General features: G+C 42.7%; 1 protein-coding gene across 7 annotated transcripts in view; it reads right to left on the bottom strand.

Annotated features, from left to right (window-relative positions):
- Positions 1-464: 464 nt before the first annotated feature.
- The window catches only part of Eps8 (epidermal growth factor receptor pathway substrate 8), a 173,418-nt gene continuing 150,889 nt past the window's right edge, over positions 465-22,993 (bottom strand). For all 7 annotated transcript variants that reach the window (XM_028872184.2, XM_028872183.2, XM_028872185.2 and 4 more), the window contains 4 exons: positions 14,474-14,696; positions 6,011-6,191; positions 4,829-4,958; positions 465-1,913 (listed from right to left, as the gene is read on the bottom strand). In XM_028872184.2, the coding sequence (XP_028728017.1) occupies positions 1,800-1,913; positions 4,829-4,958; positions 6,011-6,191; positions 14,474-14,696 (648 nt within the window). In that variant the 3' untranslated portion in view covers positions 465-1,799. The remainder of the gene's footprint in view (positions 1,914-4,828; positions 4,959-6,010; positions 6,192-14,473; positions 14,697-22,993) is intronic.

Genomic DNA, 22,993 nt, shown 5'->3' with positions numbered 1-22,993 from the left:
CTTTTGCTGTTGGATCTGCTACTTTCCAAATGGGTTATTCTAATATTTTGATTTTGATTTTGCTTTCCAGAGATTTTTTTTCCCCAATGAAGTCAAGGTTTATGGAACATAAGAGATCTAAACTAATTCTCCTTTGTCATCTCACATCTGCTCGGGATAATAGGGAGACAGAGATGGACGATGGAGGCTGATGGTCCCTTCGACACCTTTGCAAACTTGGCCCCTAAGAAGTTGCCCGATGTTACTGCAGATTTCGGGACACAAATTCGCTTGGGGCAGTGATCAAAAATGAATACAGTGTGTATGAGTTTTTATTCTTGTTAGCAACTATGACTTGATTATAGAAGGCATAGAGGGAGGCCATTTTCTATGCAGACACACACTGAAGACTTCTTTCTGTTTATGTGGACCTCTGCTCCCATTCTGTTAATCCAATTGCCCAGCCAAAAAAGCAAACATCTTCGTGTTGATGAGATAGAAGCTATTTATTAATATACAGCAAATACTGTTTATTGCAGACTCTTTCCAGCTGACTCAAGTGAAAAAGGCACTATGAAAAATTAATGAGTCTAGATAATCTCTCTAAATGGATTTATGTTAAAATATACAACATTCTTACATAACGTCTTCTTTATATATGTGAAATAATATTACATTTAATGACAAAATTGTGTTTCCAAAAATAACATTTGTTGAAGTTTAGCTATTTTTCTTCTCTCTATCTAGATTCTTTCATGGGGTTAAAGTACATGTAAATTAAGTGTCCCTTGTTACACAGATAAAACACATAAAATGGCCCAATATCCTTTTACTACTTATATCAATATTTATAACAGCCCTTCATTAAGCAAAATACTGTCATAAACACCAAGGTGGGTACTTGGTTTGACTGACTGTGTGTAAGTGAACCCTCTTGTGCTTCCTCATATGTACGTACACAGTATACACAATAAGCAGAATATAAACTAAATCAGAGCGTAATCTATGCAAGATTTTGCGACTGACAGAGCTTCGAGGAACAAAACGTCTTGAGAATGTACTAGAGTCTCCTATTTGCATGGTCAAGGTCTGGCTACATTGTACAATTCATTCAAATGTGATTTTTTTTTAAGCTGTTGGCATTAAGAACTTTAAATAAACCTAAATACACTGTCATTAGGTATGTCAGAGGAGAGGTCTAAAGTGAGCAGAGGGTAAGTGTCGCTGAGCCTCCTCCCTGGATGACAGGCATCTCAGTCACAGAAAGCTGAGCCGGCAGACTTAGTCATCAATGGCCATAGCTTTTCCTTGTTGCAATGAATACATTTTCCATTGTCAAAACAACCCAACACAGATCACCAAAGGAGGCTGAGATAATTAATGGAGCAAAGGGAAGTGCGCCTTAGGAAAGTGGAAAAAAATGTTTCCCAAGGTCAAATCAGTCTAATATTTTTCTTTTTAATTAACTTTAAAATTATTTTAATTACACATGTTATTTGTTTATTTACGAATGGTGGTCAGAAGACAACTTGGAAAAGCTAGCTCTCTCCTTCTACCACGTAGGTCCAAGGACTTGAACTCAGGTCACTGGGCTTGGCAGCAAGTACCTTGACTTGCTGAACAAGATCACCTGCCCACTTCTCAGTTTTTAGTCAAAACAACGGTCAAAGAAGCAGCGCGAGGCCTCTGCTCACTCAGGCATCCACTGTTTCCCTTTATGGCGATAATTTACATACACCAGGACAATGGATTTGACATTCCCTCAAGGCTTCTTAAACAAAGCTTGTCCAACAATGCCAAGAATCATGGAGCTCAACAGATCAGTGGCTGCTTCCTTCATCAAAAGACTCCACCCCTGAGTCACTGGCGGCAGCGCTGATCTTCTCCTGACGTCGACGCATGATTTCCTGTAACTCAGAGCTTCCGTTACTGTCCTGAAAAAGAAACATGGAGTAGATAGCATAGTTACCACCTTGTGTGCTGTGGCTGTACCCATCAAATCAAAGGGCTCAGGGGCACAGGCCACTGCGGGGGGGGGGGGGCACGACTATTTTTTCAAGAAAGCAGGAGCCTCCTCTACCTGTCAATGAAGTTTCTAGACTTAAGTAGCACATCATATGAATAACCAACTCTCTTAAGACAAGTCACTCACCATCACTGACCGTGCCTCTCAATTTAACATGAAAACAGACCAATAATGCATGCAGAATGTTTTAGACTTGCCAATAGAAAGAGGTTCTATGTACAAGGAGTCAGTTACCAAGGAATACTTTGTATGCATGTATGTGTTTATATGTGTGTGACATGTGTGTTCAGGTACACATGTATAAGTGCACACATGCATGTGGAGGTCAGAGGTTAATGTTACTGTCTTCTCAATCACCTTTCACATTATTATTTTCTTTCTCTTTCCTTTGAGACAGGATTTTATTATATGGCCCAGTCTGCCCTGAAACTCATAGAGGCCCTTCTGCCTCTGCCTCTGCCTCTTGAGTACTGGGAATAAAGGGGTTCCCCCACACCTGGGATTAAAGAGGTGCCTCACCACACCTGGGATTAAAGGGTTGTCTCATCACACCTGGGATTAAAGGATTGTCTCACCACACCTGGGATTAAAGGGGTGCCCCACCACACCTGGCTCCACCTTAGTTTGAGATAGAATCTCAGACTCCACCTGAGGCTCACTGGTTGGCTGGCCTGGTCAGCCCCAGGAATCCTCCTGTCTCTGCCTCCCTGGTGCTCATGGAGCCACATCTACCTTTGACTTGGGCATTCGGGATCTGAACTAGGGTCTGTATGATTACAAAAAGCACTTGATCAACTGAACCATCTTTTCACACCTTCCAAAGAACTGTCAGTCAAACAAGGCACTCATTTCCCTTTAGAGATTTTAAAGGGTGTCTTCAGAACACACTGTTCCCCTTCAGACAACTCTGTCCCTCTGATCCTGCCAGCTTTCCTCACCTCCCAGCTCTCCCTACAACGCCCAGGTACTGTCTCCTCCTTCCCTCTGATGACTGAAGGCTCAAGTAACAAGTGGGGGTGGTGTGGTGAGAAACTATGTGAAGAAGTGGATCTGAGAAAACAGTGAGGAGGAAGGTGGCCACGGAGCACAAGGAAACCCAGCATCAGTTTTGCCTCAGTCAACTCCCAGAGGGCTCGGGAGCAGGAAGCAGGCAGGGAGGTAAAGACAGTAACAGGGCGTCCCGGAAGGAAGGGATCTGGAAACTTTGGGATACAGGATTTCCTAACATACCCTTGAGAAGTAATTTATACATTCTTAACAAGATTGGAAAGCATAATGGTAATAAAACTGCTTTGGGGAAGACATAATTCTTATTCATACCCTACATATGAAAAGCAATCATCAAACTCGAATATAAAACCTTCCAGATCAATGTTGTAGAAGAGAGTTCTCACGGTAATGGAATTTTGCTTGATGGAGAATGGTTATAGGATTATACACATGAAGCTATTTTATCCTGAGTTATTTAACTGTTCAATTTACATAATATACCTGGTAGGGAAAATTAGCTATCAGCTTCATGTTGAATCCTATGTCCTTTTATTTGAGGCCACCTATAATTTTCACAAACTATTAACTCTTACAGAACCAACTTTGAAGAGGATAGCTTGAACACCCCCAGCTGAACAGATGTTCATTTACTCTGTAGCTGCTATGCAGACAGCCAAGACTAAATACTTCATGTAGCTGGCTATTTTCCTTTCTTTTAGATTTATTTTATTTATATGCATGTATGTGTGTGTGTGTGTGTGTGTGTGTGTGTGTGTGTGTGTGTGTGTGAGAGAGAGAGAGAGAGAGAGAGAGAGAGAGAGAGAGAGAGAGAGAGAGAGTTATATATGCATGTGGAACGTTCACACTCAGGTTTGCCTGTGTACATTCAGAGCCCAGAAGAAGTGGCAGATCCCTCAGAACTTGAGTCAGCAGTATTTGTGGGATGTCTGGCTGGTTCAATAGGTGCTGGGATTTGAACTCTGGTTGTCATGATTACATAATCCTAGCTGCTAAGCTGTCTCCCCATCCCACAGCTGCACATTTTTAATGGCCTTCCTTAGAATTCCTGATGATTCTGTAGATGAATAACTAGGCTTAGGAAATGCACCCAGGACTTTGCTTTGTTGGAGAAAGGATCTCGGGTAGTTGGACAGTCCTCGAACTCATTTTATAGCTGAGGCTGGTCTTGAAGTAAGCTATTTGCCTCCCCCTACAAGGGCTGGCTTATAGATGTGCCACCACCATGTATTTTTATTTTTACGTACATTTCTATGTGTGTGGGCATATGCACATAGGTGGCCCTCGAGGCAAGGAAACAGTGTTTAACTCCTGAAGCTGCTGTTACAAATGGTTATGTGTGACCTTTTGTGGGTGCTGGGAACAGAACTCAGGTTCTCCATAAAAGCAGGGCATGTTCTTAATGGCCTGGCCATCTCTCTAGCACCCCACAACTAGGGTTTTAGTTATTTATTATACTGACATTTCCAAAATAAATAAAAATTTAAAAAAATAGTCCTAGCCTCTCAGACAGTTACTCAACTCAGGTATGAATTTATTTTCTCTTAGCAAAACTGAAGTTTTTATAGGAGCTTATGCAATAAAAAGAGAACATTGTGCTTTTGTTAAAATGCTCAGCAATGAATCTCTAGTTGTACTGAAAGACAACCTTTGTGAAAACAGTTGCTGACAATATCTAGTGGCAGAGAAAACAGCCACATTTACTTCGCCTCTTCGGTGAGGGGAAATTGACCAACATGGACAAGAACTCTGGTTCCAGAGCTGCCGGGCAGTCCTCACTCCCCTAACAGACACCCGCTCTGTCCACAGTCTCACCTCCAAAGCAGCCTTCTGCACAGTGATTTGGCTGAAGACTCTGGCACCTTCAGGGCAGACGGACCTCAGTTCATCTTTATTGAGAGAAAAGAGTTGTGCTCCGTTTAGCACCCCAAGACTATTGACAGTCCTGAAATAAAGAGCAGAAGGAAAGACATTACCAGACTGTTGTGAATGTCAGCAAGAGAAAAGCTGCTGATTCTTCTCTCTCCTTCTTCAAGCTTTTGGTTGTGAGCCTTGCTTTAACAATTAGACCATCTCTCCAGTTCATCCACCCCCCTCTCATATCTATCATTTATCTATTCATGTTTTTTTAGTGTTCACTTGATTTCACTTCTGAGACAGGGTCTCATGTAGCCCAGGCTGGTTTAGAACTCCCTATGTAGCTCAGGCTGACCTTGAACTGCAGATCCTCCATCCCTGCCTCCCAAGTGCTGGGATGACAGGCTTAGGCCATTATTGTGTAGTCCATATCCTTAAACAGCACTATAGTGCTGAGACAAAGGAATGCCAAGAGATGCTCATGGCCATGACCCAGAGGTTCCTTGCGCATAGAATGGTTAGGGTTTCGAATCATCGACTCCCTCAGGTTTCTGTTTCCTGTCCCTAAGAGCAACAGATAGCTTTCCTGTAACATGGCAGCTGACTAACAACTGCACTTTGTTGTCAATTATGCCAAGTGAGTGAGTTTCTAAATTAAGAGTCCTCAGCCACGTACCGTTCAAATATTTCATGGTACAGAATATACACGAAACATCTACAGACTTTTAGATTAGAGGTACATAAGGCAGTAAAGATACCTCTGATTTACAGCCTTTAGACTCTCTATCCTGCAGCAAGAAGTCTTATGTCACACACCCTACATGGTACGGTCCTGCTAAGACCATCGTCTTATTCCACATAACTGATGAGAAAGAATAAAATGCCAGCAGTCCTCACGGCTGGAAACAACTGTTCAAGAAACTAGTGAAGGATACAAACTACTGTCTAGAAGATGGACTAGGATTAGACATTTCTGTTTTCCCCAATTCTGCCTTTTTTCTTCTTTGCTTTTAAACAGTTAGCCACTGTTTCCTGAATACGGGACAAAGAATGCCACCTGGGCTCTGACAACTTTTAAGAGTCACGGGTGCCACAGAAGCGACCCAGCTGAAAAGAAGGCGTGTGGTCCACGGCACTCACACAGGGTTGAATCCTTTCGACTGCAGCCACGTCTTGACTTCCTCTGGTGTGGAGTCGTAAGTGATATTGACCACCGGAACGTTCTGCCGTGGCACGTGGAACTTCCTCTGTGCGGCGCTGCGCCCGATGGTGAGCCTCTGGAAGAGTTCATCCTGTACCTCTTCCATCTGAGACTTCCTTCCTGAACACCGAAAGGGAGCACATGTGTTCAAAGATCTTGATCATGATGTCCCCTCTAGAACCTCAACCCTGATCATCCCCAGACTCCTGAGGGATTTGCAATCCAGGGTTCCTGCCATGCCCCCTCACTTATACCTGACCTGGTATAAGCTGCATGATGAATTATTAGAGTGACTCTCTGGCCCTTCTCTTTGCTCGGTAGTCTCCACAGGCTGTGCCTGTGCCTGCTCAGCTACGTGATCCCCGCTAGGTTGTCCACGTCCCTGATGATCATTCTACACTGCTTTAAACCAGTGAGATCTCATGTGGGGACCTGTCTAGACATACTTCTGGTCGTCAAAGATGAGCGTGGTCAAGGGAGAAGGCTGCTGCTGTGCTGTGGATATTGCTCTGTATAAATAAACATTGATAGGCCAGTAGCCAGACAGGAAGTGTAGGCAGGACTAACAGAGAGGAGAATTGAGGGAACAGGAAGGCAGAGGGGGAGACTGGCTGGAGCCGCTGCCAGGACAAGGAAGATGTAAGGCACCGGTAAGCCACGAGCCACGTGGGAAAGTATAGATTAATAAATGGGCTAAATATTAAGAGTAAGAGCTAGACAATGATAGGCCTGAGCTAATGGCCAAGCAGTTTAAATAACGTAAGAGTCTGTGTGTTTATTTTATAAGTGGGCTCTGGGATTGGCAGGACTTGGCGGGAGCTGGAGAGAAGTTCTCCAGTTACAAATGGCGCCCAACATGTTGGCAAGAGTTTCCACCTAAAACCTGAGTAAAAAGATACTAAAATGGAACTAAAAACAGTTCCTAGTTGTCTCTTTCAAGTTAGTGGCAGCCTGTGTGTTTGACCTACTATCTACTATGGCGGGTTCCTGGCGTGCGTGCTTGACCTGCCATAAGGCGGTAATGAGGCCTCTGCAAGTGGCACATTAAGCTGCGTGATGAATTTAGCCCTTGCTAGTACAAAACAAAAAGAAATTTCTGAGCTACACGCTGCTTTGATAAAAGTATAGACCCACTATTTCTGAGAGTTGATGGCTCCCAGAGCTGGTGAAAAATGTACCACCGCCATGTTGGGAAGCTGAAGTGGGCAGAGCCAGCAGCCACAGCACCATTTCAGTCTTAAAATGGTGCAGTTTAAAGCAATAGGTTCACAATAAGACTGATTCAGATGGAATAGTTTACAATGTATGTAAAAATGTAAGTAGGCTTGAAAGAGAGAGACAAAGGAATATATACTGTTATATAAACAAATAGATAGTTTTTTAAAAATAAAGTCTTTAAAGAGACAGTAAAATTAATATAAAAAATAAGCCACGTAAAGATGGCTATCACACAGAATCTGGATTATGTTCTCTTTGATATTCTTAACTGAAGAAAAACATTTGATTGTAAAAGCTGTTGAGTTATACCAAAATGTAAATTTTAAAGGTACCTTGACTTCAAAATTTGGATATAAGAATATGTTGCTTTGGAAAAGAGGCTCTGCTTTTATTTCCACAGAAAGCCAGATGCTATGGATTTGTTCCAGATTAAGATACATCAGGTTTGACCAGCCAAGACCCCTTGAAAGGTCTCCAATGACACCATAGCCCAGATGATCTAACATTCAGAACGGTTTCAAGGCAACTGGTTCAGACAATACAGCCTTACGGACTACCCCATAAGCCTAAAATTTTCTTTGTGTCCCCATAAGATACAGCGCCACCCTCCAGCAAGAAGTAGTAAGAGATGCTACACCCAAATTCCCAAATATACCAAGCTGGCTTTGGAGAGGGAATTGGCTCACTCCTTCTCTAAACCCAGGCATATTGCTCAAAGAAAAAGGTTAAGAAATTCTTATGTCCCAAATCAGAAGAGCTCTCTGGTGTGGGACAGAGAAAAACCAATATTTTTATTTAAATCAGATTGATTATAAATGTGATCTTTTTCTAAAAAAGAAAAGGGGATATGATATAGATATATGGGATATAGAGATGATAGGATAAAAGGGTAGATTAACGAACCTACTTTTAAAGAGCAACAACTTGTTTAAAATGTTTTACATTGGTATAGATTTTAGTTTATTGATACAAACTTAAAGTTAATTTTGTTATACTGTGTGTATATTTCTACTCTTGTTTAAGGTGTTATGTTTGTACAGCTCATTTAAAATTGTAATAGGTAATTAAAAAATAGATCAATAATTAGTCATCTATGATAATCATACTCGTAGCCATGTTAGTTAAGTCTTCTAGGTATACATAGATATATTTCAGATAGATAGGTAATCTTCAAATACTTCAAAGACCTACAGAATATGACATTTAAAATATTTTAAAAATTTAGATTTTCTGGACAGTGAGACATGTCTGCTCCTGGCAGCACCGATTTACTTCAGAGAGGAGAATGGGCATTGATGACACTCCATATGGAGTTTATCTTCACCTTGACAAAAATAGCCATTTGGGCAAGAAACTGTTCTTGACTGGACTGCTTGATTGACTGGACATACAGGACCCATAGAAAAATGACCACTGAACTTTGCTTGACAAAATGGTCCTTCAGGTTCCTGCTTCACAGAGGAAACTGCTGGACATTCTACAGGACACTAAAAAAAAAAAGTGACTGAGAGACTCTAGGCCTGTGGGTTGAAGACAGATACCCCAACTTTACAAGAAAAATTTGGATGACTGTCCAGGCTGCCAGCTGTCTCTGTCTACCCTGCAAGACTCCCGAAAGTTGCTTGCATCCTTCTCCCATTTCTCAGGTAACAGTATATCCTTCTGAGGTCTCTGATGTAGTTGAAGCTAGATAGCTACAATTTTCCTTAGTTATGATAAAAGATGTTAGATATAAAACCTTAGACTCACAAATATAAGATAGATAGGATATCTTCTTTAATTTTGCCAAATAGACTAGTTATTATAAATGACTAGATATTATAACTGTAATTCTTGCTTGATAATTGTTTTGTTATATGTAATTTTACTATGTTAAAGTTAGAACCTTCCTTTTTGAAAAAGAAGGAAAGGGGAAATGCTGTGGATATCGCTCTATATAAATAAACACTGATTACCCAGTAGCCAGACAGGAAGTATAAGCAGGACTAACAGAGAGAATTGAGGGAACAGGAAGGCAGAGGAGAGATGCTGGAGCTGCCGCCAGTAAAAGGAAGATGGCGTGGCAAAGTATAGATTAATAGAAATGGGCTGAATGTAAGAGTAAGAGCTAGACAATGATAGGCCTGAGCTAATGGCCAAGCAGCTTAAATAATGTAAGAGTCTGTGTGTTTATTTAATAAGTGGGCTCCGGGACTGGCGGGACTCCAGCTACACTGCTGTAATGCAGCAGGTAGACACTTAAACACAAGAAGCATCATACAGTGCCATGAAAGCTCCCGTAACAGACTGAGACCGTATATAATCATCTCTCCTCAGGCAACTATTTAACATCCATGGCGTATTCTGCAGACCTCCAACCTATTTTGATCCTCACTCTAATGATCTCACTTCCTAACTTTGGAATAAAATAAAGTACATAAAAGAGAGCCTCCAAAATTGCACAGTGAGTTCCACAGCAGCCTGGTCTGCACAGTGGGACCCTGACTCAAAAGTAAGTAAATAACGATCTGCATAGGTTTCTCCAGTGGTTCTGCCTGTCAGTATTTGCTCTCATAGGCTGGTTTCTTCCCTCTCATACTGGTGAGCCCCACCCCTCCTCAGCCTGCACTCCTAAGGCCAGCCCCTCTGAGTGCCCTAGACCCTGGGTTCAAGGCCTATTCTAACCCTTTGATGTAACTTCTCTCCTACTTATCCTGTGTTTTATCCATTTCCTCCCTCTTTCCTGATTCATTTCCTCCACATACAGATACACTCCTCTTTTAGTCATTTTTCTCTCTTTTAAATCATGTTTCACTCCCAGCTGCTCCCCACTTCTCTGCTCCCTTGGAAGTGGAAGTCTCCGAGAATGGGCTTCACCCAATCCTGCTCTTCTCTTATTTTTTAGGGTCACTGCTTCTGTCTCTCTCTCCACTGCCCTCGAACTCCAGGGGCCAATTCCTTCCCAGCTGCCACCTCCTTTCACCCAGCGCCCACGTCAAGTGGTTCTGCCTCCATGTGCTTCCTTCCAGGGGCCTTTGAATATAAAGGGAGTAGATAATATCTCAATGTATCAGAAATGCACGTGTGCCTTTAAGTATACTGTTATCTGTTATTGTTTTGAAGATCAGAACTGATATTATAATCCCATTAACTAATTAACTTGGCAAGTGGCAATGACCGGGAGGGAGCTTTTGATGTCATTCTTAGAAAGTGTTTGGTGTCTCTGGAAAGCCAACTGTGAAACAATTAGTGTTAATAAAGTCTAATTTGTACTAGGGCCTCAAGTATGTAAGAAATGCTATTTTTAATTAGTTTATTCTTTGACAGTTTCCTACATGTATACAATATATTCCGCTCACGTTCATCCCTCCATCCTTGCTTATCCTCATCGTCCCTACCCCCCACTCCTGCAGCCATTTCACCTCAGGTCTTCTGATTTTGTTTTGCTTTGCGACCCACAGGGTTTACCTAGCAGCACTCACGTGGGCTTGAGGGTGAAGCCAGAGGAGCATTGGTAACTCAGCAATGGTTACGGCTGTCAAGACAATGACTGGATCCCCCTCGGCAGCCATCCGCTGCCACAGCCCCTCGGAGAGAGGGCCCCTTCCCCATCTAGGGGACGATAAAGAAATTTAAAGAAAAAGAGAGAGAAAGAAAAATGCAGGAAGAAAGAAGGGAAGGGACACTGTTGATGGGTGTAAGCAAAACAGCGCCTGCGCTTCAGGAGCTGACTGTTTTAAATCACTGAATGTCTGTCTGCACGCAGGAAGTAAGTCTGCCTCAAAGTGAAATACCACTACACTGAAGAACCACGACACCTTCTCACCCACTGAAGAGGACCACAAGTCCTCGGTAGCCTTCCTCGGGCATTACAAAGAAACCTCTTTCTAGAATGCTCCTGGGTTTTGGTTTCCACTTTCAATGTTCTTTCCTAACAACAAAGCAGACCAACATCACACCCCTTCCCACAGTGACAGCACTGGTTACAAAGTGTTGAGCTCAAGTCAAAGGAAGAATTGCAAAGCAAACTATTGAGTTGGCATCTTCAAAAGAGGTAGGAGGTGATGCTTTCTGGATCTTTGACGAACCAATCTGAATAGGTTACAGGATGCCTGGCTCCAGCAACCTCCAGGCAGCTCTTCTAAAGAGGGCATACGCCACTTCAGCAAAAGTGGCTTCTTTCCTGTAAGTGTGTGTGTGTGTGTGTGTGTGTGTGTGTGTGTGTGTGTGTGTGATGTATGTGAACTTGGTTGTGATGTTTGAGAGTATACCTGTGTATGCTCCTATGCAGGGCATGGGTCAAAGGTCTTCTTCAATAACTCTCCAAATTATATTTTCAGACAGAGTTTCTCACTGAACGCTTGCTGTCAAGACTGGATGGCCAGTGGGCTGAGGATCTGCCATCTGTGCCCTGAATGAAGCTGATGGTCATGCCTGGCTATTCACATTGGTGCTAGAGATCTGAACTCAGATCCTCACATTGCATGGCAAACACTCGACCCAAATACATCTCCCGGTCCTCTTCTGAATTTTAAAACAAACATTTGATATCGTGGCCTTGTTTATGGCCATAATATTTGCATAAGTTCCCACTTTCTAGGCCTTTTCATTTTATTTTTATTAGAAGTTTGGGGAATGAACAGAGAATGTGGTAGCAAGGAGCTTATCTTGAGAGAAACATGGACCTCAAAACACACACACTTAGTTATGTCATCTGCTAAATGACCACGAGACAGCCCTGACCTTTGTTCAGAAAAAAACTGCTCCAAAAATATGCTATTGGAAAATATTCATTTTATACAAAAAAATAAATTTATTTAATGCCAAACTACACTTGAGATATTTTAAAAAGGAATTTTATAAGAGCAATTATGAGGATAAATTATGTTAAGGACACAAGCCCATGCGCTAATTTGGTGAGAGTGTTTCTATTTTACAGACCCTGTGAACTTTTCCTGTATGAAAAGCAGACTTGAAAGTGATGGTTCTCAATTATCAGGAGAGTTCGCTCTTGTGTAGGAGTTCAAACTATGCCTGTTCCCCACTAGGTTCTCGGGTTTCTTCAAGTGGGACAAAGAACAAGCCATTCCAGGACATGTGTTGTTCCAGAAGGGGACTGGATGCCTCTGAACTCTGACCCCAGGCCGGGAACAGACTGCCACCATGTCAGGGATCACTGCGCTGACGTGTCAGACAGAGATATGTGTAAGCTTGTGGGAAGAAAGGAGAAAAGAACAGTTGTTTCTCAGAGGGAATGTTCCCCAGGGAAAAGAAATATATTCATAGAATTTTCCCATCTGAAAACTATTCCTCTGGTATCTTTGAAAAAGCTCACACATATTTTAAAAATTTAGTCATATATTTAATTAGAGTTAATTTCACATTCATAAACAGTTATTTCTGACACAGAATTAGTTGCTTTTCTAAATTTTCATTATCTTTTTATTATATTTTCCATTTATTTACTGGTGTGTGTGTGTGTGTGTGTGTGTGTGTGTGTATAGGTGTGAGATCAGAGGACAACACAAGGGAGTTGATTCTCTCTCTTTGCCATGCACGTCCCATGGATTGAATTCAGGTCATGGCAAGTGCCTTTTCCTATCTAATGAAGGAACATGACTAAATGTTCTAATGAAGTCAAACATGACTAAAAAGGTGATTTGAATCCCTCATACTTCAGGAGAAAAAATCACGCATGTAATAGGCTTGTGATTATTACATCTTGCCACTACTGCCATAGTAGTTAAAGAGTAACACATTTGGGTCTCCACTGTATTCTTTTTCACTTATTGAGAATGATAATGAATGGGTACATGCAGCTATGATTCACTGGGGGCAAACGACACTGAAAATTAGGAATGTAGTTGGAACCTGAGCCTCAGGCCTACGATGTCAGCCAGGAGATTTACAGTTGGATACAGGTAACTGGGTATCAGAGATGAGGCTCTGCAGGAAGAATCAGCTGCAGATCATTCCTTTTCTGACATCATGAATAGTATTGAGGGGAATGGAAACAGATGGATCATTTATAGTAAAAAAAAATTCATAAAGAGAGAAAAATACAGAACCTTGGGAGGGACCATGAGACAAAATGCTAGGAATGTTTTCCACATAACATGTCCACTTACCCTTTATAGACTTTTATCAAGCCTCAGATATAGGAAATGTCATCTTGGTTTTGGCTTTCCAAGTTTTCTATAATGAGTTATCGTCAAGCAAATTGACTTACGATGATTTAAAAACATTATTAGACATGAAGCAGATATGCATAATATATAAGGTACAGCAAAAATACTCAGAATTTACCTTTAGCATTCAAAGTATCTACACAGTTCTGCCTCAGCAACAAAATAGATAATCCAAAGTTATGATAATGCCTTTAATTTTGTTTATTTTACTGTGGTTCTCATAGAAACCGGTCTCATAAAAATCTACTTTAATTTGTGAAAACATGAAGTTCAAGCTGCATGAAATCTGTGTTGGAAGCAAACTTGAGGTTGACGCTGGCAGGTGATCCTGTAAAGCTGATGTGGTTCTGGATGTACCTGAGGATGGCAAACAGCAGGGAGAGGCCCAGGAGGACGCTGGGAGGTGAGGAAGCGACAATGTCAGCAACAGATACTGACTGACTGCTTGCACTGGTCAAAACTGAGCAGTTTTCAAGCTCCGCACTGCTGACATCTCCAACTGCCTGCACAACTCAGGAATTGCCAAACACCCTGACTTCTGGTTAGATGTCAGTAGCTTGTGACAACCAAAAAAAAAACTCCTCAGGGAGAGGGAGATTGAGCAACACTCCACACACCTCCGCTCCACACTTGCAAGTACTTTGCACTAAATACTTTGCATGTATCATCTCAAATCTTTACACTTGTCCTTGGAAACACAGCTTTGGTTTCCTCCACTTTCCAGACACTAAAATACATAGGGGCTCATTGAAGCCTTGAAATGTGCAGGTAGCAAGTGATGTTCATGAGTCAAATCCAGTATGTCTGGTTTGCGCAAGTCTGCCCTAAACAGCTACATCACGGGAGTGTGTGCACAAACACACACCGTAGAGAGCTGAGAAAATGACCTGCTTCTCAGAGACACTCAGAGATCAAGAAATGGGGAGGAAATATCCACGAAGTGTAAGTGGCTATTCTTTACATCTAACAATATTTAATATGATCTGTGAAACTGGGCTTGGCCCCTAGGAGACTTACGGTCCACTGGGAGTTGTTTGTATCTCTGGCTGTCTCGCACGATGCTGCCCCCGCTGTCGCTGGAGCTGCTGTTCTGACGGGTGACGTTTGCTGGAACTTTGGGCACAGGAACGGGTGCTGGTGCAGAAGGAGGAAGGGGGACCGGAACGGGTGCTGGTGTTGGAGGGGGTGATGGGGCAGAAGGAGCATCAGCTGATCTTGGACCATATTCCATCCTTTGTTTCTACAAAAAGGACAATAATTAACTTGAAGTATGTATGTGTGAATATATATATATGAATGAGGGTGTGTGTGTGTGTGTGTGTGTGTGAGAGAGAGAGAGAGAGAGAGAGAGAGAGAGAGAGAGAGAGAGAACTTGAACTTGGACTGGAAATGCGGTACAAATTGACAGGACATCATTGGATATTTATTTGTAAAGTTACCTGTGGCACTCCTCCTTATGAATGCAGGCACATGTATGTACACTTTTCATCCAGTATGATATCACAGTTATTAAAACCATCTCTGAAGTACTCTACATATTTGTTCAAAGTCAGCATGTGAGCTAAAGAATGACAAGCTCAAACCAAGAGCAAATATACCATAATAATACAGGACAAGAAAACTAAGTTTGGGCTTGAACTTACAGAAGACTAGGGTGGATTAAAAACACTCTGATGATTTTACAATTTAAATGAAGAATAACTTCAACGGAGTTGAAAGTCAATAACGTTCAGCGCCACTTCAGTCAGAGGGCTTTAATTCTGTCACTTACAGGAGTTTTTAAAGGAGCGCTGTGTCGACTTAGCGAATACAGGAGCTGTGCTTTTAGAATAGGGAAGGTTAGACCGCTGTTCCTAACTCTCATGGAGCAGTCCTTCCCTACACTCTCTTCTTGCTAACTCACTCACGTTAGAAATTTTCCTTGTTAAAAATGGGAAGACATAGCGTGCATGGTTTTAAGGATGAAGGTACAAACAGTCCTTCAAGGTGGGGACAGAGACCCATGGTAGAGCATTTGCCCAACATGCAGAAGGCGCTGGTTCCGCCCTTGGGCCCACAAAAAAAGAAAAGAAGGGGAAAGGGGGTAGAAGGGATGGGGGAGGGCGAAGGCATAGGTGGGGATTTATAGTTTAAAAGGAAGATGTGGTAAACTATACAACTGGGCTACGATCAAACAATATTTGTGTATATTTCTTATTAAACACAATATCCAAAGCTTTAGATACAGATAAAATAATCTAACAGATAACTACATGTAGAAGACTCTGAGTTCTTGAAAGGCGCATCTTTGCAGAATCAAAGATGCAAAGCTATGATTGAAGTGAAGTTTAAATACTGAACCATCATCGTTCCAATTAAAATTTAAGGTTAGTGGATACCATCCAAGAGAAAACCTTTTGGAAATCTGGGTCTTGCGTTAAGACAGTATTTACTTTTCACTTCTAAATTGGCCCAAATATAAGGCAACCTTGATTTTTAAGTGAGTCCTTCCAGATTTCCAGAGATCAAAACCATAAAATACACACACCACACATTACTTTAAATTGTCACTCACAAAACAACACACTGACCACCAAGGTGCCTTCACAGGAAGAGAACTTAATACCTGTGGACAGCTTTGTGGGAAGGGACCCTTGGCCTTTGCCGCTGTTTCTGGAGGGCTCTGACTCACTCACCAGCCGAGGGTAAGGATGGCAGGGGTAACATGCAGGGAAGGGCACCACTGAGAGAGGGCTAGCTACTGAGAGGAGCAAAGCAGTGAGCCAGAGGTGAACAAGCAATGGCCACAAAGTTCCGCATGAGAGGAACAGATTTCGGTCCCCCCAGTACCTGGTCCTAGAGACCCTTCTAATATATTCAGTAATAATGCCAGAAATCATTGCTGTATTATTATAAACCCCACAAGATATTTCTCTTATATTTGGGCCAAAAAATATCTAAAGCAATCAGAACATAGCAAACATCACCAAAAGTACTACTTAGCACACACCAAAGCCACTTAATATATATGTTTTATTCCATAGACAAGTGTGTCCTTTAATAGTTTAATAAAATCATGTCAATGTTTCAAAAGTGTTCAGAATTTAAATGATTGTTTTTAAAGCTTATGCTAAAAATGAACAAACAAACAAACAAACAAAGCTACAAGGTCTGAGTGCCACAGTATGATTTTTTTTCTGCTTCCATAAAAACAGGAAGAGCTCGTGTTTTCTACCTGTGGAGTAATTCTGTGAGACGCTCAAGCCACCGCGACCGTGTCAGAGTGAAGCCCAGAGGCGGGCTCACCAAGCATTTGGGTCTCAGTTCATCACCCGCTCCTGCTGCACAAGGCAACGGCACCACAGACCTCACTTAACAATAGGTCAAAAACTGAAACCCCAATGAAGTTCCCAAAGCCACAGAAAGACATTTTTCATGATTTACGCCAGAGTTATATTTACTTGCATATTTCCTTCTCTACCCAGTCTTTTCTGCCTACCTCATGCCTTCAACCTCTGACTTGAAAAGGGAGAGAGGACCAGACCCACCAATCAGTGTGACTCACTCTGAAAGTCACTGAGTCAGTACTGATGTCTGGAATCTCTGTTCTGAGCCCCTCCTATCACCTCCGATCCTCTCTACCTACTGCCCAATGCCTGTTCTTCCTTCATATCCCTGCGCTTGGCTCTTCTTGTTTGCAGGCACAGACCAAGTGACTCCCAGCATACCTCAGGTCATGGAAGACTTTCTTGGGCATAGCTCATTTGGACCTTTATTTCCATGCCCTGAGGAGGCTGGGGCTCCAATTCTATGAGGACCCTTGGTCGGGGCCTTTCCCAGGGATCACCACTGAGGTCTCACATTCCATAAACCTCTCAGTTTATGGCAGCTGCATCGCCTGGTATGGACCTGCTTCTGTATACCACTGTCACTTCCTGAGTCCCATCCATCATCTCTCACGGATGCCAAGCTCGGCAGCAAACAAAGCATCCCTGTGTGTTTCTCTGAAGGAAGTCAGAATGGCTCTGCCTCATAAGAAATGTACTTTCCTACTGACAACTAAGTTGGGGTGAGTCACTTTTCGTTAGTAACCAAACCTGAGTGAAAATTCTCGGGCATTAAAGTGACCACTGACTCATGCAAAGTCCTACTTCCGAGGAGATTATGCAAGTAAAACCCAAGCCAGGCGCTGGCAGAGAGCTGTTCTTAAAACTTTGTCTACACTGAACTGTACTTTTTTCCCTTTAAATTTGGCCTCTCTGAAGTTCTGCAATGAAAACAGCACAGCTGGAATATTTGGAGGGTGTTAAGTCCAGAAACCGAATCCAAAAAAAAGGATAGGAAGAAGAATTGCCAGGAGGGAACGGATATGAGTTACCTCTGACAGCTCGCCCAGTAATTGCTATTAGGAGATGGAGCAAATCGCATTAAATGAGAAAATTAACACAGGAAATGGCATTGAAAGAATATCAATTATAATTTACATTCAAATAACAGAAAACATGAACAAACTGTTTTTTTTGACAGCAAAATTACCTACCCACAAGTCAGCCGGCAAAGGAGTTTGTAAATACATAATTAATTCCCACACCTCTTTACTCATCTTCCAGCTCACCATGCAGAGTAAACAGCAGCATGGAGTCAGAATACCTCAGTAACAACTCTTGGAGCATTAAAGCATTGTGTGAAGAGAACATGATACAGGTTCATTTTATTCACAGAATAAAGAATACACTTAGAGTCAAACATACAAACATAGAGAAGTTGTGTTTACCAGGAATGGGGTGGTGGGCACAGAAAACGGGGGGGGGGGGCTAGGAGAGGAAGTAGCAGATGTGGAGTGTGAAGAGACGAGGGTCATACTTGATAACGGTGCATCAGAATCAGGTTTGCTAAATGAGTCACCTATGGCTGCTCCAGGAAGAGTGGGTTGCTGTGTGAAATGATATGTTCATTCTACTACTTTTGGGATAATTTTACTTTTATTTCCTGTGTATGTACTTTTAACATTGTTTGTGTGTATATGCATGCATGCATGTATGCACATATATGTATGTATACATAAGTATGCACACACAAAAAATGTGCTTATTAAATAAAAAAATGATAGCCATTCTTGTTTAAGAACCCTGCCTCTAACTAATGATCCCTGATGGACCTCCGTAAATAATTCACAACTTTCAAGCACTATGTACTTTAAGGAAGCTGGCCTGGCTGAAGACTATAAAGGTGATGTTAGCAAGATGGTCATTTTCTGTTCAGCAGTATCAACATCTGGATAGAGTTTAAACAAGGCATGGATGAGATGGGCTACAATTGACACTGTTGGTGGTTTAATAGTCACCTCTAGGAAATAGTCCCACTCTCAGTTTCGGGCTCTTTACACATGTACCTAGAGGATAAGAGAATTCGCTGACACATAGCCAGACTTCTAGTTCACAGCCAAGCACATGGCAACTGAGAACATAAAATTCTTTCTCTGAGGGCACACAGCTAGTGACAGAACTGAGGCCAGAGTCCTCACCAAACAGCAGCAGGGAGGGCGGTCCACAGGATTCCATAACAGCCAAGAGACAGAGAGAAAGGGGGCAGGGGTGGGTCCACAAGACCTGGCAGCAGTTGGACAGTGCTCGTTATTTGATTCCTCCCCACCTTGGTGGAGTAGGAAAAACTATAGACACAATAAACATACAAACTCAGCATTTAACAACATACAGAAGATTCTTTAGCCCAGCTGTGGTGGTCTTAGAAATAAGATCAGGGGAGGAAGTCAGTGCTGCTCCTCGCACAGCAGGGGACCCATGGGAAACAGTCTATCCAGGAGAGGGCCAGTGCTAGCCTGAGAATCAAGTAAGAAATATCAACAAACTTTCCATGGCAGTAGATTCCGGGAGAACAGAAAGCACCTGGGGGCCATCGGTGGCCCAGATAGGAGACTGTGAAGCCTTGGGGGTTCTGCATTTTAATGGAAAGACAAGCCACTTTTCTGTGTCCTTCAAAAGGCATTTACAGCTCTCTCCTGTGGCTTCACTGAAACACACACACACACACACACACACACACACACACACACACACACATTTCTGTAAATTCTCTATTACATCTCTTTCTCTTTAACTTTTAAAATGCTGCCAAAGCCATGGGGAGGAATCTGCCTTTAGCAAGCTGTTAAAACTCACTCCAAATGTGAGGATTATTAAATAACCTCGACTCCCGGGGACTTCAGGTGACAACTCAGGCCCTAGTCCCTGCTGCTCCAGGTGTGAGGACAGCTGCTGTCAGAACAGAATCCCAGACAACTGGGTTTGCGACAACAGATAATGCTGTCCTTGGGTTTCCACTAGGAACTGCTCCCCCAGAATCCTTCAGGACCAGAAAGGGGATGGGATGAAAGTGAGAAGCACAATCGTGTCCCTTGTAAAAACACCCAGTGAGTCAGAGAGGCTGTACAGAAGCAGTTCACATCCAATTCCTGTCTTTGGCCACTCAGAATGCCCACTTTGCCAGTATGCACAGTTTCCCCCAAAGCATTAAAAACATGAAAGGACATATAAAATGCAAGAGGTGGATTCATTAGGGGGAAAAAATCCATTCTAAGAATGATGGGCAGTCAGAGCAACTGTCTTCAAGATACAATGCATGGGAGACGTGTTCAGAGATCGTATCCCTTTGCGTACTCACATAACAGAACCCTGCTTAAATGAAGAGCTGGTGACATTTCCTGAACCCTCCCTGGATTAACAAGAGTGTACAGGGCACTGGCTCTGGATCCACATGGCTGGGTCCCAGGCCTGGCTTCACGATGCTGTGTAGCTCTGAGCCGCGTGTTTCTCCTGTGCCCAAGTCTGCCCTGTGGCAATGTGCCTACTTCATCAGGTTGCTGTGGGACCTCAGGGAGATTGATGGGCCGGAGCTTGCAGAAATCTGGGCTTGGAACGGCACTGCCTACTGGCTTCGTCTGCTTCACTGTCACTATGAAGCTGGCTCTGCTGACCACTCAGCAGCTATCATGCACAGAAACCTCTACAGTGTAGCCCAGGCTGGCCCAGAACTCATTTGGTAGTATAGACTGGTCTCAAATTCCAGAAATCCTCCTGCTTCAGCCTCCCAGGTGTAGTGATGATGGTTATGAGCCGCCAAATCTTGCTTTACTTCAAAGTTGTGATATCATTGGGTGGAAGGGCGAGAGAGATCTGTATGGATAGGATGGAAGTCACTGCTCTTCAGACAGCTGTACCAAGGACAGGGCCAAGCAACAGGTGACCCGGAGACAGGCGTGCTGCCAGCTTCTGCAAAGAAGCCACTGAGTGCGAGCCTTTCTATCACTCTTCCCATTGTATCAGGATGCTGGCACTGAACAATACATGAAGGCCTGCATGGCAAAGAGAGTAAGATGGGAACTCGAAAGCATCCCTGGACTCCACCAACATATGGGGGGACCTTGTCATTCTGAAGTGAACTGCTCGTTTTTTCTCAGATGCCTCTGTTTGAGACATCTAAAGGTGTCTATGATGCTGTCATAGAGACAGATGGTTGGCTGGATATGTGTCTCTGAAGGTTTTTCTTTCCCATGCTACTCCTCCTTTTCAGAACTATTACCAGTTCATTAAGAACAGGAATCCTTTGAGAGAAGCAGTGATGTCACACAGTAGGTGTCATGGCAGGCAGGTGAGGACACAGGAGTGTCACAGCAGGTAGGTAGGTGTCATGGCAGGCAGGCAAGGACACAGGGGTGTCACAGCAGGTAAGGAGGCTATTTATTATGATTTCACCCCAGAGTTTCTAAGTGTTAAAGGGGTAGAGAGTATATAAAGGTAGGCACTCACCCTAAACTCTGTGCATATGGAGAGGTGGTGGGGAGAGAGGCAGAAGGAAGAGGAGGGAGAAGAGTGGGGGAAAGCAAGTACCACAAGTGCTCTTCCACACACATTTCTACAGTGAGACTGTGGGAACAGCCAAAACATGCAATCCTCCTCAGTGACCACAAATCTCTGTTTACACAAAGTTTCAGCAGAGACTCCTGGAACTTGTGAATACTTAAAAAACAAACTCTTAATTGTGACAAAGTTGACATAAATATAAGATGAGGTTCTGTGAAAGAACAGAATCAGGGAGAATGGGTGTTGTGTTCTCTCCAAGGACTATTTTTGCCTGTGGTGTGTATTAATCATTTGGGTTCATTTTAGCCAGAGGCAAGCTTGAAACAGGAAAGTCAACACAGTTCGGGCCAGGAGTCAAGCCGAAGGAAAAGGCAAGACCAAATAGCAAGCTGGTAAAGAACGGAAGTCAGACTCCTTGTTAGGGAGTTTTAAGTGGGGCACCCACACAGAACACACATTACTTGCCAGTTTAATTAAGTTACATTATTTTCAGTTTATCTGTTCCTAGGAATCATGCACACAAGCAAAATTCAGTTTGAGTAATTGTTTTTAATATGTAAACTTAGACACTCTTGGATCTGTTTGCCCATGTGGCCTAAGGATATCCTTTATAAATAGTGCATGCTACTCTTTGTCATTAGTTAGAATGTTTAAAAATCCTGACTTCTCAAAGGGCAAATATTCCCCTTCATGGTTTCAGACACACATTTCAAGCATATATGGCATCACTGTTAAGGATAAGATCAAAAAACTTTTAGGAAAAAGAGCAGAGGCTTGACATTCATCCTCTGGAGAGAGGCCTTTCATCATGCCAGTTGACCACAGCTCATACTTAGGGAAGGAGGAACTTACAGAAAGGAAGTGGTATGGAAAATTAAGTTAGAAAATTCACTGCAAAAATCCATGGGAAGCACAGCAGACCATACCTTGAATAATTCAAATTCCTTCTTTGGCATCAAAAGCTAATGATAAATGATTGGCATAAGTAAGTACATATGTCATGTCAGGGCAGGAAAACAAAACAAAACAAAACACCAAGCACAGGAAACAGACCTCTACTGCCATCGCCTTACACCATGACTGGTTGTAGAAAACACCAATGTTTGTCTTCTCTTTCTTTTTTGAGGCAGTCTTACTATGCCTTACTTAGTACAAGATAACATCGAATTCGTGATGATCCTGCTTCTGCTCCCCAAGTTCTGGGAAATGGGTATGTGTCTCCACACTGAAGGATAGAATTCTTTACATCAAGGGTTTGCTTGGCTCGTGGCTTAGTGTAATAAGGTCAAATCCCTCTGGGAAGGAGCAAGGATCTACTGAAGCCTTGAGTGTCACAGTGCTTGGAGAACTCAGTGTGGCAGCCAAGAGAATGAACTCTACTCAAGGCCTGCACACTTCGTGCTCTTCAAGCCTAGACCTGACCAACAATGAGCTGCTTTACAGCATATCCCATGAAGTTGCTCCACAAATCAGTGAGCTAATGAAATCATAGTAAAAATGGAGCCAGTCACAGTGTTTGTCTCAAGATTGAAAATTAAAAGACTCCTTCCCTAAGGCATGGGAAGAAGCCACTAGGGTTCCGAGGTTGTGCATGGAGTCCATGATTTCTAACTCTGTTACAGGATCTCACTCCAGTGAGCCACCTCAAGTGAGTAGAGCTGCCAAAATGGATAAACTG

Source organism: Peromyscus leucopus, chromosome 3 (assembly GCF_004664715.2).
Source record: "Peromyscus leucopus breed LL Stock chromosome 3, UCI_PerLeu_2.1, whole genome shotgun sequence".
In the NCBI taxonomy this organism is placed as follows: Eukaryota; Metazoa; Chordata; class Mammalia; order Rodentia; family Cricetidae; genus Peromyscus; species Peromyscus leucopus.
Note: the sequence above shows the minus strand (reverse complement) of the source record. Positions and strands in the feature narration are given on the sequence as shown.